This window comes from Carassius auratus, chromosome 7, assembly GCF_003368295.1.
Source record: "Carassius auratus strain Wakin chromosome 7, ASM336829v1, whole genome shotgun sequence".
Taxonomy (NCBI): domain Eukaryota; kingdom Metazoa; phylum Chordata; class Actinopteri; order Cypriniformes; family Cyprinidae; genus Carassius; species Carassius auratus.
Window position 1 is genome coordinate 24,872,672 of NC_039249.1, and position 14,065 is coordinate 24,886,736.

Genomic DNA, 14,065 nt, shown 5'->3' on the forward strand with positions numbered 1-14,065 from the left:
CTGAATACTTGGGACCATGTGATATTTCAGTTTTTCTTTTTAAATAAATCAGTAAAAATATATATATATATATAATTTTTTTTTTTTTTAATAGACCTTCCTTTCATTTTCCAATGCATTTCCAAAGAAATCATCTGTTAATTAAGTGCAGTACAATTTATTAACAGCTATGTTTAAACTGCTAGATGAACAATATTTATAATTCAGACATCCAAACTGACCAAACATGATTGGTTAGGATACTTACACCAAAAAAAAAAAAAAAATCTTTCAGACTTGGAAATGTTTACAGCATGGTAGCTGGATGAATTCTGTTCATAATAAAGTCATCAGTTAAGTGAATAAAGTGAAACTCAAAAGGAGCTCCAGATGTTTGGAAAACCCATCATGCCCCTGCCTCAAATTACATGAGTCTTTAGGTGGAATAAATGTTACTATTTTAACTTATCCTTCATTACGTGTCCAACCATGTACTTTTTGTGTATTTAAATATTTTTTGTACTTTTTAAGTTGCATGCATGAGCGTTGAACCACATCTTGCAGTTGCAGAACAAAAAAAGGTTCACAATGGAGCACAAAAGCAGTTTGCTGATTTCTCATGGAACATCCCTTTAGTGATTGCACTGAAACAGCAAAACATACAATAATACATGATTGTGCAAAAGCAAACATGCATCTAGTGTTAATGATTAAATCCATGAGGAATTTCCATGTGTAGGCATTATTTTGAATTGGAGCATGTGGCACAAAAAGGGTCACCAGCACAACATAATTGTGGCTTGCACAAACTGTTAGGAGAATGGTTTCATGGAATCTAGACATTCTCATTCTCCCACTTCAGTAGCAGAATTTCTTCCCTTAAACAAATTAAACACAAAATTATCGTTGAGCTTTCAGTTAACCATCTAGTCTTAATTATACTTACTCAAGTACCAGTGAACCAATAAAATAGGGTGCAGAGATAACTGCACCCTTGGCTTAAGCAACAATTTCATAAAAACACATTCAGAAGATGTGGCTTAAACAACAATCCATTACAAAATAAAAACCATTCATCAAGTATAGTCTGAAATACAATTTAAATAACTGTCCCTTTGTGTAACTTCTGATCTAAAGTGGGACACACACACACACTTGTATTTGTGGTTTACAGGGACTCTCCATAGGCATAATGGTTTTTGTATTGTACAAACTGTATTTTCTATCGCCCTATACTTAAACCTACCCCTTATAGAAAACAACTGGCACTTTTAAAAATCATAAAACACCATTTTGTATGATTTTTAAGCCTAATGTTTTATGGTGACACAGTAAATGTCCTCATAAACCATGATTATGTTGTAGTACCAATGTCATTATACACATTTGTGTCCTCATAAACCATATATACCAGCACACACACACACACACACACCATTAGTATTCTCAGATCTTATGGAACTGTAGAATTACATGTTTGTCAGTGCATGTCACCAAGAAAAAAGTTTGCAATAAGATTCTAAGGGTAAACATTATGAACACTGGCCACATTTGCAATGTCAAGTACACAAGGCCTTCATAAAATCAGTTTCTTAAAAAAATATATAAAAATTTAAAAAGAGAATGGACAAAAACCAAAATTAGATTTCAAAAGAAAGCGGCTATATTTGGAAGATCTAACACAATGTTCATATCCATTCAGTAAATAGTGAAGTATAGTGTTCTTCACAGGGGTCCTCCATTCACAAACAGCCAGAGCAGAGAGCGTGATGCTGCATGCAGGTGGATGATCCACTACATCAAGAGGTGCGCTTTACAAGACGAGAAGATTTCAAACAGTCTCCCGAAGACTTGATAGAGGTCAGTTTTTTGGACAGGCTTCATTCCCTTGTTTTTATTCTGTCTCCATTGGTTCATAGCCCAATATTCATGTGGTCACACCAACTCGTCTATGGGCTGCTGGGATAATTCATGATATCTTGGTAGATGGCATTAGTGGTCGTCTGGCCAAAGATGAATGCACCAATCGTAACCATAACAACCCCATAGGCCACCATTGCCTTCCAACTATAGAGAAATAAATAAGTTATCAGTTTTATCTCTGAATGCACAACTCTTTACACATTGCTGAATATTGTTTTGTAAAGATAGTTCACCCAAAAAGGAGAATGTTGTCATAATTTACACCACTTTCAAATCATTCCAAACCCAGAAGACTTTCTGTCATCCTCGAAACCCAAATGAAGTTATTTTCGAGAGATTTCGGTCTTCGGTTTTGATGTGCTGCATTGTTCAATGTGTAGATGTTTATAATCCTAAATTAAATCTGTTTATCATGAAATAGATGGTGTCTCTTCAGAAGAGTTGCTTTATAGAAGTGTATTCCCTTCTTCTACAATTTCTTCGTTTGCATTTTAGACATGAACAAATGTATCTTATGGGTGCAAACTGACATGAGGGTGATTCATTAATGATTATTTTTGGGTGAACTCTGCCATTAATAAGTGATGAATGAGTCTACCTGGCTGATCTGACATCACGCTCTGAAAGCTTTGCCTGAATCAAGCACAACCCTACAGACAAACATGAGAAGAATAAATGCAGTCACTGTTGGTAAAAACACTGAGGTGATACAAGCATAATGTAAAGTCTAAGAACAATTGAACTGTAATACCTGGAAAAACAAAAATGAAGCATGCAGCCAAACCACCGATTAGTGAAATCACTCGTCCGATATCAGGAATGAAGAGAGCGAGAATTAATGTGAGACAAAACCAGACGAGTGTCTGCAGTATTCTCCGTCTCCGTTCCCTGGCCACATCCGTCTCCACCTCCTCTCCTTTAAAACGCAACCACAAACCTTCCAGCACTGCCCTAAAGCACAAAACAAATACATGTACTTTCTTTAGATTTTACACTAAATATGTATCTTTCATAGACACACACCTATAGACCATAAAGCCTGTTACCTTCCACAGAAGTGCAGGATTGGATATGAGGTAACAACACAGATGATGATGAAGGCTCGAGCAATGGCCACCGCAATGTCATCAGATGGATATGACATCAACACATCCTGGCTTACGCTTGAGCCAAAAGACAGGAAGCCACATACACCTGTGGAGAAACAACAAGCCCAAATATTACACAACCAGTTCATTTTGGCATGAGTGCTGCCTGCCTGCATTCATTCGAATATTTCAGCAAATTCAAAATATGCACACCTGTGCCTGTATACACAAAGAGGCAGATGATCACGCTGACTGTAACAACTGCCCACCAAGGCCGGATTTCTGGCTTCTTCATGCTGTTGAAAACAGGAACGCTGCTGACATGACACTGGGAAAATGAAGGCAAGGAGAATGATCGAGTTAGATCTCGCTGGATTTCAAAAGTAGTGAATTTAGACATGTCCTTGGCTAAGAAACATGTTACCTTTATGAATACAACAAGGATGCTTCAAATTAATCAAATGACAAAAATGCAGCCTTGGTGAGCATAAGAGACTTTTTGAAAACATAAAAAAAACTCACCAATCCAAAGATTTTGAAAATTAAACTTCACACACCTGGAAACCGAAGCAGATTGTGGGCATGGCATTGAACACATCGGTCCAGGATGCAGGGCTGAAAGATAACAAAGATCACATTACAGTAGTCATTTAGTAGTCTCTTCTGTAATGTGTAACTCAAATAACTATTTCAGATGTACTTCTGACCTGACTGGGATGACTCCTGGAGAGACGTCTTTGTCGGGCCAGATGTATTTGACGATGATTATGATTGTCACATACCAGGTGCCAACAACACTCAGGGTGCTATAGATAAATCAGAATGATTTAACCAGCAAATACTCAGAAACATCTTGGATAATCAAAAGTGCAATTTAAGCAAAAACATTTGCACTCATCACAACTGTGACATAAAACTGACCTGTTAAACAATGTGGAAAAAACAAGACGTTTCTACCTGGCATACTTCTGGAAGCCAATCTCTTTGGGTATAGACAGAGGAAGTATGATCAGCACTGAGGTCAAAGTGATGGTGAACTTGCGATCAGTGTACCAGTGTGAACTAATCATTTTCTCTGACTCATGATTTATAGCACCAATCACTGTAGGAAGAACGACAGGAAATTAGACTACTCTCATTAGACTATTTTGACATATATATATATATATATATATATATATATATATATAGTGAATATACTTACGTTTGTCTAACTGATCGCCAATAATAATAAGGAAGGCTATGCAGGTGCCAAAGGTGTAAACAGCAATGGCCAGCTCACACACGACACCCAGAGCCTTCCCACACACTGCACGGATCACCTCCTGATATGTTGTTTCATTGCTCACCTGAAAAAATGTGTAGTGTAAAGCAGTGGATTTCAGCCTTTATAATTCTGAGGTCAACTAGTGTCAAACTTGATATTCAGCTTGGGCTGTCAATACAAAAAACTGAAACTTACATGATGATTCATCTCAAGATTTCTGTAAATAGAGATTTAATACATTGCCCCTCTTTAAAGAACAGAAATACACTACCATTCAAAAGTTTGGGGTCAGTGTGATTTTTATTTTTTTTTCTTACGTTTTTAAAACAAAGTCTCTTATGCTTACTAAGCTGCATTTATTCAATAAGTAGTAAAATAAAAAATTAAACATATTGTGAAATATTATTACTATATAAAATATCAGTTTTTTTCATTATTATCCTGTTAAAACATTTTTATATATATATTTTATATATATATATATATATATATATATATATAGACACACACACACACACACACACACACACACACTGATATACATTTTTTTCAGGATTCTTTGATGAATAGAAAATTGAAAAAAGGAATAGCATTTATTTACATAAGATTTACATAATCCTTTGTAACACTATTAAAAGCCTTTACTGCAACTTTTTAAGCCTTGCATTGAACAGCAGTGCATATTCTCTTGATATCAGACACAGATATTGGCTTACCTGAGAACAATAAGCCAAGATCACCAGCCCAGTGATGATGAAGACCATCATACTCTGCGAAAGGTCAAAGTTGCATAAGGCTCATTTGGAATTTCAGGACATTGAACTTCAAAGAACAGACACCTCTTCTTCAAGGGAACACTGTATTGATGTTGTTTACAATAGTTTGTAAGTGCATCTCACCATCTGCAGGGTCACTCCGGCTGTGACGCCTCCAGCCATGTTGAAAGCAGCAGGGAAATTGAGAAGTCCGGCTCCCAGAGCAGCATTCACCACAATAAACACAGCCCCAAGTAATGAAGTCCCTCCCCTTCTGTCGTCAGTTTGATTGGGTGGTGGGACGGAGTCCACACTGGGGCTCTGCAGGAGCCATGCTCTTTCACCAGCGTCCTCACTGTAGCCCCAGTCACCCGATTCACTGTTAATCGCCCTGTCTGCCCTCGACATGATGCTTGCTTTTCAGAAACACTCTCAGATAAACAAGGACAACATAGAGCAAAAACAGAGGCAAACACGCTTGTTCTGTCAGTCAGAAATGCCACTGATGAGGGGGCAAATGTGCAGAAACACACACCTGGACTAACACACATCCACAGAGTGGTGTTTAGTGATCACCTGTGAAAAAAGAGAAAGAGAAAATATCACATGGTAGTTTTCACAAACTGACAAACTTCATCGGCATCATAAAGTGACAAAGGACACATTTGAATTCACAAGACATGACTGCATTAGTCAGCTGATCAAACAGAAATATCAATACAATTTAAAATAACTCCTTTCTATTTTAATATACTTTGCAAGTCTTCAGAGTCACATGATCTTTCAGAAATCACTCTAATATGCTGATTTATTATGGAAACCATGATATATTATTTTCAGGACTCTCTGAAGATCATAAAATTCAAAAGGACAGTTTTCATTTGAAATAGAATGTATTTACTGTCACTTTCGATTTAATTCATCCTTGTTAATTAAAAGTATTAATTTCTTTCGAAACTATTATAACCAGTGTATGTGCGACTGTCTGGACGATGTGTTCACGAATGGACTAAAACGCCTGATCAGCATCATAAAAAGACAACCAGAGTGGTTTGCACTGTCGGACACGTCTGTAAGTCACGGGACACGATCGTATTTCTCAGCTGATCAGTAAGCAGAAATTTCAGACAAGTTATGAGGAAATGAAATATGCTGTCCACAGGAGAAATAAAAGTGCAGCATTGTCTGAACCTTATTTTTAGAATAGCTCGAGTTCTTGAAATCGCAATCGTAAATGTCCAAGGACGCAAAGAAGATAGTGGCAGAAGATGAGGCTTATGTCACCATTACAGCAGTGACATTGCCACAATGTAATGGGATTATCCTAACAATGAACAACTCAAGATTCAATCTAGACATCAAGCCAAATCTAGGCAACTGACATTCATCCTCAAACACAACTAGGCAACACCGACTTAATTCATAACTATCATATGCTCAATATTCACTGCTCTAGGAGGGTAAACAAATCCATGACAAACCCGAGAAATCACATGACTCACATAGCAACACTGCATTTGTTTAGCTAATAAACTCTCCTGGTACGAACAAGATGTGATCGAGCAGATGTCTCACCTCATGAGTATGTTCTTCACTGATCTTGTACTGTACTGAAGAGCATCGATGTGATGTTTTTCAGCGAGGAACAGAAGAAAAGACGTAGCTGCTGCCGCCTCCGCTGAGATCTGTGAGGTATGTTTCGCTTACACAGCAGCAGCAGCTATAGGTGTGTTCGATCAGTGTATGGTATCAAAGTATCGCGAGAGCGATGCGAACGCACAGGGGGCCGGCGTCTTAGCTCTCGCGATACTTTGATGCCATGCACAGATTTTCTTTTTCTTCTTCGGTTATATGGCGGGTGGGTTGCACCAACGTTAAAATCCATTATCGCCACTACTGTATTGGAGTGTGGACCGGAGAAGAGAGAGAGAGAGAGAGAGAGAGAGAGAGAAAAATATAAATTCTCTTAATCGGCTATTTTCTCTTGAGATAAAGAAATAAACTATCTTAAAGAAGTAAAATATATTTTTAAGCTTTAGTTCATGTTCATCCATACATCGATCTGTTCGATCGCCACTTCATTTGGAGCATTTAGCACTGCAGACCACCAAAAACAAAAAAATATTTTATTTATTAAAAAACTATTTAATTTGAATAGTTTGATCCTTTTTTGTAGTAAAATTAATAATTTATTTACTACAAGTAATAAAGCAATCCAATTTCATCCACTTTAAATTGACACAACAGTTTCATCTTTTCTACAGCCCTGCTGAACTACAAGGAAATACTCTTTGGTTATTTTTATTAACATAATTTGTAGTGTTGAATACATGTTGTCCATTCATCCGTCATCTAAATTATTGAAGAAGAAAATCAAATAAATGTCTTAATTTAATTTAGGGGAAATGCAGTCTTATCAGTTAGCTTGCAAAAATATTAATTTGATTAGAAACCTAAACCATGCAGAATCTTTTGCATTAAATCTTAAAGTTTAATTTAGTTTTAAATTAAAGAACAGCTATTATACATAAAACACAAAAATGTGTCTACATTAAAACAGACTACAAATACTGCTGTTATAATTCTTGATCTGATCACAAACTTTGACAGCTTTTAGTACAAGTGTACAAAAGCTACATTCATTTTCATTAAAAAAATTAAAGAGTTTCAGTGTGGTTTACTGTGTGTGTTTTTTTAAATTATGACAATAACAAAACGGCAGTAAATGGACACAATAAACTTTATTATTGTTGTTGTTCATTTAACTTCACTCACACAATAAATAAAGTTCATACAGAATTTTAACAGGATGAAAACATTTCTCAAATGTGCTTATTAGTCACAGAAGTGATTTAGTCACACAATATCCTGTGAAATGACTTAAGGTTACCGTTAGACACCCTGATAACATGTTCAGGATTTATGTTGACCTAGCAAAACAGCCAAATGAAGTGAAGCCGAGATCTGAGTCCAAAGAGGAACAGTGGGGCGGACTAACAGAAACAGGACCAGCAGATCATTCTCCCATTTCAACAGAAGTTTGATCTACTTAGTGACCTGATGAATGGCATGTGCAAGGTATCCCACATTTCCAGAGGTCACACCAGCAACGCTGATACGGCCGTCTTTAGTCATGTAAACAGAAAACTCCTTTGTCAGACGCTCCACCTGAAACACAACAGCATCTCCTACTATTAGAGCTTGTGCCAATTTACAACATTTAATTCTACATATGCATTAATATTCAATTTTTTTGAGTAAGCAGAAGGTTGTACCTGCTCAGGTTTGAGTCCAGTGAAGCAGAACATGCCGATTTGGTCGATCACGTGCTGCCAGTTGTGACTAGAGCCCTCCTTCTTCAGATTAGTCACCAGCATTTCTCTCATTTTAATGATACGGTCGGCCATTCCCTTCACCTCCTCCAGCCTACAGAAATACACGCATTTCAAAAAAATGAACTCTTATAAAAGCAGTTTATTAAGAAGTATTCAAGCAAGTGTCACCATGTAGCACGCAGCTCTGGTGTGGCGAGGATTGTGGAGGCGATGCGTGCTCCATTCATTGGTGGATTGGAGTAAATGGGGCGAATCAGGATTTTCAGCTGAGACTCCACCCTCTTGGCCTCCTCAGCATCAGCACACACCACGGTGAACCCTCCAACACGCTCACCTACAACAAACACATCGTAGACCTATGGTGGTGTCTGAAACCATTAGAGGTAAAGAGATTGAGGTCAATATGTTTTTTGCTTTTTTACAATTAGTCCGCAAGGACTACACTGATCAAATGTGATTTACAATGTTACAAAATATCTTTCTATTCAAAGCAAACTTTTTCTTTGACAGACATAACATTTATTTTAAAATACAATATAAAATCAAAGTTATTTTAAAGTGCAAAAAAATTTGCTGATTTCTTGCAAAACATCTTATCAACCTTAAACTTCTGAGCGCTAGTGAATGTAAGCTTTTTCTTTCAATGACTTCATTTTCTTTGGACATTTTGTGTTATTGTCTGCCCTAAATGGTCATTACAATTTTTTTTTTTGCGCTATTAGGACAGGCTGTGTCTGTCCAGCCTACAGAACAGATGCATTTAAGGGACACACTGTGCTAAACTTTACTGACCAGTGAAATGTTACACTCACCATTACACTCTATGGTATCTAATATATATATATATATATATTAGGTAGTAAAAAAAAGAAAGAAAAAAAACAAAGGAAATGGTTTACAGTGAAAATGCAGGGTCCTGCACAATATCCTCACCATAGAGACCCATGTTCTTGGCAAAGGACTGAGACAGGAGGACGTTGTGCCCCTGCTCAAGGAAGTATCTCACAGCCCAGGCATCACGATCAATATCTCCACTAGCAAAGCCCTGGTATGCCATGTCGAAGAACACCAGAAGTTTCCTCTTCTGCAGAGAGAGAGAGTGGACAAGGTCAGCAGTCTGTAGCATCTTATCATTAAGGAATTCAAAAGAAACAGCATTTCTTCTGCTATGCTAAGCAAATAATGCCTATGTGAAATGAAGGTATGAAGTACAAAAAAAAAAAAAAAAAAAATCACAGTAACAGACACACGCACCTTGATGACAGCTGACAGCTCCTTCCACTGCTCTGGTCTCGGGTCGACACCAGTGGGGTTATGAGCACAAGCATGGAGCACGATTACACTGTGCTCTGGAATTTTCTGTAGGTAAAGAAAAGATGATAAACATTCAATGCATCTCAGACAAACATTTCTAGCTCACGGTCACAAAATTCGGTATTCAAGAAACATTTCTTATTATTATCAATGTTGGAAACAAAGGTGCTGCTTTATATTTTTGTGGAAACTGTGAAGCATCTTTTCCAGATTCTTAAATGAATTCAAAAATTTCAAAAGAACAGCATTCATTTAAAACAGAATTTGTAACATACAAGTTTTTACTAGCCCGTAAGACTGTATAGGAAAAGTGTACAATGTGCCACTGGCTCACCGAGATGTCATCGAGTGCTCCAGTAAAGTCAAAGCCACAGGTAGCAGGATCATAGTACCGGTATGCTTTCAGCTGCATACCAGCATCACGGAAAATAGGGGTGTGATTCCCCCAGGATGGCTTCGGCAAATATACATCCCTTGCCACTGTGTGGAACCGCGACTAATGGAGAAAAAGATAAGAGAGGGGTGTTAGATGTTATAAACAATTACAATATGTCATACAAGTGCTAAATCTGAAAAGTGAAAAAAAGTGTCCTGACATTTGCCAAATATGGTAACCCATACTTGGAATTGGTGCGCTGCATTTAACCCATCCAAGTGCACACACACTCAGTGAGAAGTGAACACACCGTGAACACACACCCGGAGCAGTGGGCAGCTATAGATCCAGCGCCCGGGGAGCAACTGGGGGTTCAGTGCCTTGCTCAAGGGCACTTCAGCCATGAGTATTGAGGCTGGAAGAGAGCGCTGTTCATTCACTCCCTCCACCTACAACTCCTGCCAGCAGGAGACTCAAACCGGTGACCTTCTGGTAACTAGTCCAACTTTCTAACCATTAGGCCACAGCTGCCCCCGGTGTGTTTGTGTTTGCTTCTTCTAAGATATTCTAAGGTTATACTAGATGAGGCAAAGAAATTGTCCTTCTTCTCAATGGGGAGATGATAAACAGCTGCAAGAATGAACAGAATGAATGAAATACACACCAGGAAGTTGGCTCCAATCCTCAGAGAACCAGTGCCCGAGATTGTCTGGACAGTAATGCTCTAAGAAAGAAAAAGAAAGAGAAAAAGAAGAAAACAACCAAAGGTGTTAAAGTGAACACAATAACGAAAGAACCAATAGGTCCTAGAGAAACATACTCACCCTCTTGCTTTTGAGAACCTCACTGTCCGGCCCCAGTGCGAGCTCAGCACAAGCCTTATTAAAGTCACCCAGACCTCCAATGGGCAGGTACTCTTTATCCAGCATCTTAGAGGCAATCAGAGCCTCGGCCTAAACAAAAACACGCTTCATTAAAAAAAAAAAAACATAACAATTACATAAAACATTTCCACAGAATGTTTAGATTGACTGAGGGACAAAGCTGAGGGTTATGAATGTAATTGGTGGATACTGCATAAACCGAGGCAGCCTCTCAAATCACTCAACTCAGGGTGACTTTGCAGAAATAGAAAAAAAAAAAGCACATGTTAACACAGACACACCACCCCCTGAATTTTGCCAATGCCACTGGAGCAGTCTAACCCTAAAAAATATGAAAACTCTTGGTCAGTCCTAGACAAGTCCCCTAAGACCTTAATAAACCATCTTACACAGAGCACCACTGTGAGTATTATTTTCTCCCAAAATCACTACTGCTCTGAAAAGCAGTACCCAGGTTTAAACTCAGAACTCTTTTGCGTGTGGTGAGGTGACGCAGAAAAGGTACATACCTTGCGGACACAACTAAGTACATATGGCTTGCCACTGTCATCCCTGTATGCCCCCACACCCAGGTTCATTTTCTTGGAGTTAGTGTCGCGTTTGTAGGCTTCTGTCACCCCCAGGATGGGATCAGGGGGTCCCATCTGCACCTCAGTCCACCATGAGCTTAAAAAAGTGAAAATAGCAGGCCGGTAAAAATAAAACATTAGAAAGGAGATCAGTTCTACTAAAAACAACTATAAGACAGGCTTGTCTGTGGTGATCAAACTCTATGTTGAAAAGCTTCCGAAAAAAAAAAAAAAAAAATCAATTAATCAGGTACCAATTTAAAAACTTTACCCCAAATGATAGTTCTTTACCATTTTTCTTTCTTTTCCTTTATTCTATTAAATCTATTATTTAATTCTCTTCAACAAAATGGACCATTACAATCCATCCTCCCAACCGTACTGGCTTGTTCCCCTCCAAAGGTCAAAAGGTTAAGGCCTTGCAATAAACATGCACATTAATGGATACATTTCAAAGCACATATGACTTTCTGCATACTTGCTCTCTAGACAAAAAAGTACAATTAATTCACTACCTATTGATGCCATTCATGATATTGTCAGTTTGCTCTTCTATATGTTTGTATGTTCAGTAAAGTATACACTGAGGCTGAGCACAGTCAAAGGTCAGCTCTGGAATCAGGTTGCAAAAACTCCTACTGCATGGTTTGCCACTCTGCAATTAATCCAATGTTTTAGTGTTTTTTATTACAACACTTGGACTTAGTAGTTGACATTACTTAGGAGCGTTTGTTTGTTACATAAATTACACTGACAATTAAAAACACAAAGTTCAGCTCAGTTTACAGTAGCAAAGTAATTTAATATCAGTGTTAAAAAATTTAAGTGGGTCTTGGTTGTGAGCAGAGACTGTATAAAAACAGTTTGTGACTCTATAACCCTTTTGCCTTAACTACAAAATACGCAGAGATGAGGGCTTTTGGTGTGGTTGTGTTACTTCAGGGAAACTTCGTAACATGCTAAATAAAGGTTAATGATATTCTGTTTATCACTAGCTCTGCTCTGCCCTCCAAACGTGGTGCAAAAGGACAGACGCTACCATGATTTCTTGACAGAAGTATCCGGAAGCAGCAGAGCCAATCAGGAAGCTCAACCTGCTCGTTTCACCCAATGAGCGCACAGGAGACCTGTAGGTACGGTCCCACAGTGAGACCAAAAAGGACGCCATAGCGTTCATATGAAAGTCATTTATTCAGTACACAGCACACTAGGTATTATCATATATTCGTTAGTAAAAAGTAACGGACAGCTCTTACTAAGAATTAATTCAGAATACGAAACGCAATGCTGAGTTTCTTGACTTATGCGAGATGAAGGTCAGAAGGATGCTGAATGATTCGTTTAAAGGAGATGCATTATACTTGATTTAACTCTGATCCAGTGGCTGCTAGAAATTGGCTTAAAAAGATAGAGATAATAAAGGCAGTCTCTACTTCCGATATCTGTGTCGACACCTACATGGCTTAATATCATGATCTGCAGTGTGTCTCTTCACAGCATGACCTCCATGTGAACGGATGTGACTATGTGCGCGCGTGATCGTGAGCACTGATCTCATGGCGTGAACTGCAAGAATGCATTTAGTCCATTAATATTATTCTGACAGTCTGAGGAGGGTCCAAACATGTTTCATTCCACGTGTATTAAAATTCAAATAGAAGTAATTCAGTCTCTTACAATGTAACATACTGGTTACACAGAAATCTAAAGACGGATTATTTTAAGTTCTCTTACCTGGCTCGAATGGGTAGCGAAGCCAAAGACGGTGTCAGACTCCCAACAGAGGATATGAACTTGGACGTCTTGAGGAGAGCCATCGCTGCTGCTGTCGGCTGAAGCACTGAAGCGAGCAAGAGTGTGTATATTAAGAAAAACGCCGAGGGACAGCTCCATCTAGAGGGAGGTAGATGATGAATACATTTACATTTATATTTACATACACAGCCATTTAGCAGATGCTTTTATCCAAAGCGACTTACAAATGAGGACAGTGGAAGCAATCAAAAACAACAAAAGAGCAATGATATATCAGTGCTATAACAAGTCTCAATTAGTTTGAACACAGTACACGTAGCAAATGCTTTTAAATAATATAATAAAAAGAAAACGGAATAGAAAAAGAATAGGGCAAGCTAGTGTTAGAGGTCTTTCTTTTGCTTTTGTTAATTGTATAATAAATTAAAAGAAAACAGACAGAATACAAAATTAGAAAGAGATTAGAAAGTTAGATAGAATAAGAACAGAGAGTGCTAGAGGTAAAATAAAGATGGAAGAGATGGGTTTTAAGCCGATTCTTGAAGATGGCTAAGGACCCAGCAGCTCGGATTGAGTTGGGCAGGTCATTCCTCCAGGAGGGAACATTTAATTTAAAAGTCCGTGAAAGTGACTTTGCGCTTCTTCGGGATGGCACAATCAAGCGACGTTCACTTGCAGAACGCAAGCTTCTAGAGGGCACATTAGTCTGAAGTAATACATTTAGGTAAATGGGTGCAGAGCCAGTGGTGGTTTTGTAGGCAAACATCAATGCCTTGAATTTTCTGCGAGCAGCTATTGGAAGCCAGTGCAAATTGATAAA

At 38.2% G+C, this 14,065-nt stretch overlaps 2 protein-coding genes across 2 annotated transcripts; both read right to left on the bottom strand.

The window, feature by feature from the left end:
- Positions 1–584: 584 nt before the first annotated feature.
- On the bottom strand, positions 585–6,760 carry slc38a7 (solute carrier family 38 member 7). Its single transcript, XM_026268079.1, has 12 exons — positions 6,588–6,760; positions 5,157–5,588; positions 4,974–5,027; positions 4,195–4,339; positions 3,948–4,092; positions 3,698–3,796; positions 3,548–3,605; positions 3,204–3,318; positions 2,949–3,096; positions 2,654–2,853; positions 2,501–2,552; positions 585–2,046 (listed from the first exon to the last, which is right to left on the bottom strand). Exons 2-12 carry the CDS (start codon positions 5,418–5,420, stop codon positions 1,929–1,931), a joined length of 1,398 nt encoding a protein of 465 aa, XP_026123864.1. The 5' UTR covers positions 5,421–5,588; positions 6,588–6,760; the 3' UTR covers positions 585–1,928.
- Positions 6,761–7,734: 974 nt separating this feature from the next.
- Positions 7,735–13,354, bottom strand: got2b (glutamic-oxaloacetic transaminase 2b, mitochondrial). The gene is made up of 10 exons (XM_026268081.1): positions 13,225–13,354; positions 11,431–11,587; positions 10,862–10,990; positions 10,702–10,761; positions 9,996–10,157; positions 9,602–9,706; positions 9,281–9,431; positions 8,516–8,681; positions 8,288–8,438; positions 7,735–8,180 (listed from the first exon to the last, which is right to left on the bottom strand). The coding sequence occupies exons 1-10, from the start codon at positions 13,305–13,307 to the stop codon at positions 8,058–8,060; spliced, it is 1,287 nt and encodes a 428-aa protein (XP_026123866.1). The 5' UTR covers positions 13,308–13,354; the 3' UTR covers positions 7,735–8,057.
- Positions 13,355–14,065: the final 711 nt, after the last annotated feature.

What these genes read in the sequence shown, in the direction of transcription:
- slc38a7 (XM_026268079.1), bottom strand. Translation starts at nt 5,420, where the DNA reads ATGTCGAGGGCAGACAGGGCGATTAACAGTGAATCGGGTGACTGGGGC. An exon ending in TCTTGGCTTATTGTTCTCAG is followed by an intron (nt 4,340 to 4,973) that starts GTAAGCCAATAT and finishes ACATTTTTTCAG; the next exon opens with GTGAGCAATGAAACAACATA. An exon ending in CTTCATTTTTGTTTTTCCAG is followed by an intron (nt 2,553 to 2,653) that starts GTATTACAGTTC and finishes GTTTGTCTGTAG; the next exon opens with GGTTGTGCTTGATTCAGGCA.
- got2b (XM_026268081.1), bottom strand. Translation starts at nt 13,307, where the DNA reads ATGGCTCTCCTCAAGACGTCCAAGTTCATATCCTCTGTTGGGAGTCTG. An exon ending in AGGTTCTCAAAAGCAAGAGG is followed by an intron (nt 10,762 to 10,861) that starts GTGAGTATGTTT and finishes TTTCTTTCTTAG; the next exon opens with AGCATTACTGTCCAGACAAT. An exon ending in GGATTGGAGCCAACTTCCTG is followed by an intron (nt 10,158 to 10,701) that starts GTGTGTATTTCA and finishes TTTCTCCATTAG; the next exon opens with TCGCGGTTCCACACAGTGGC.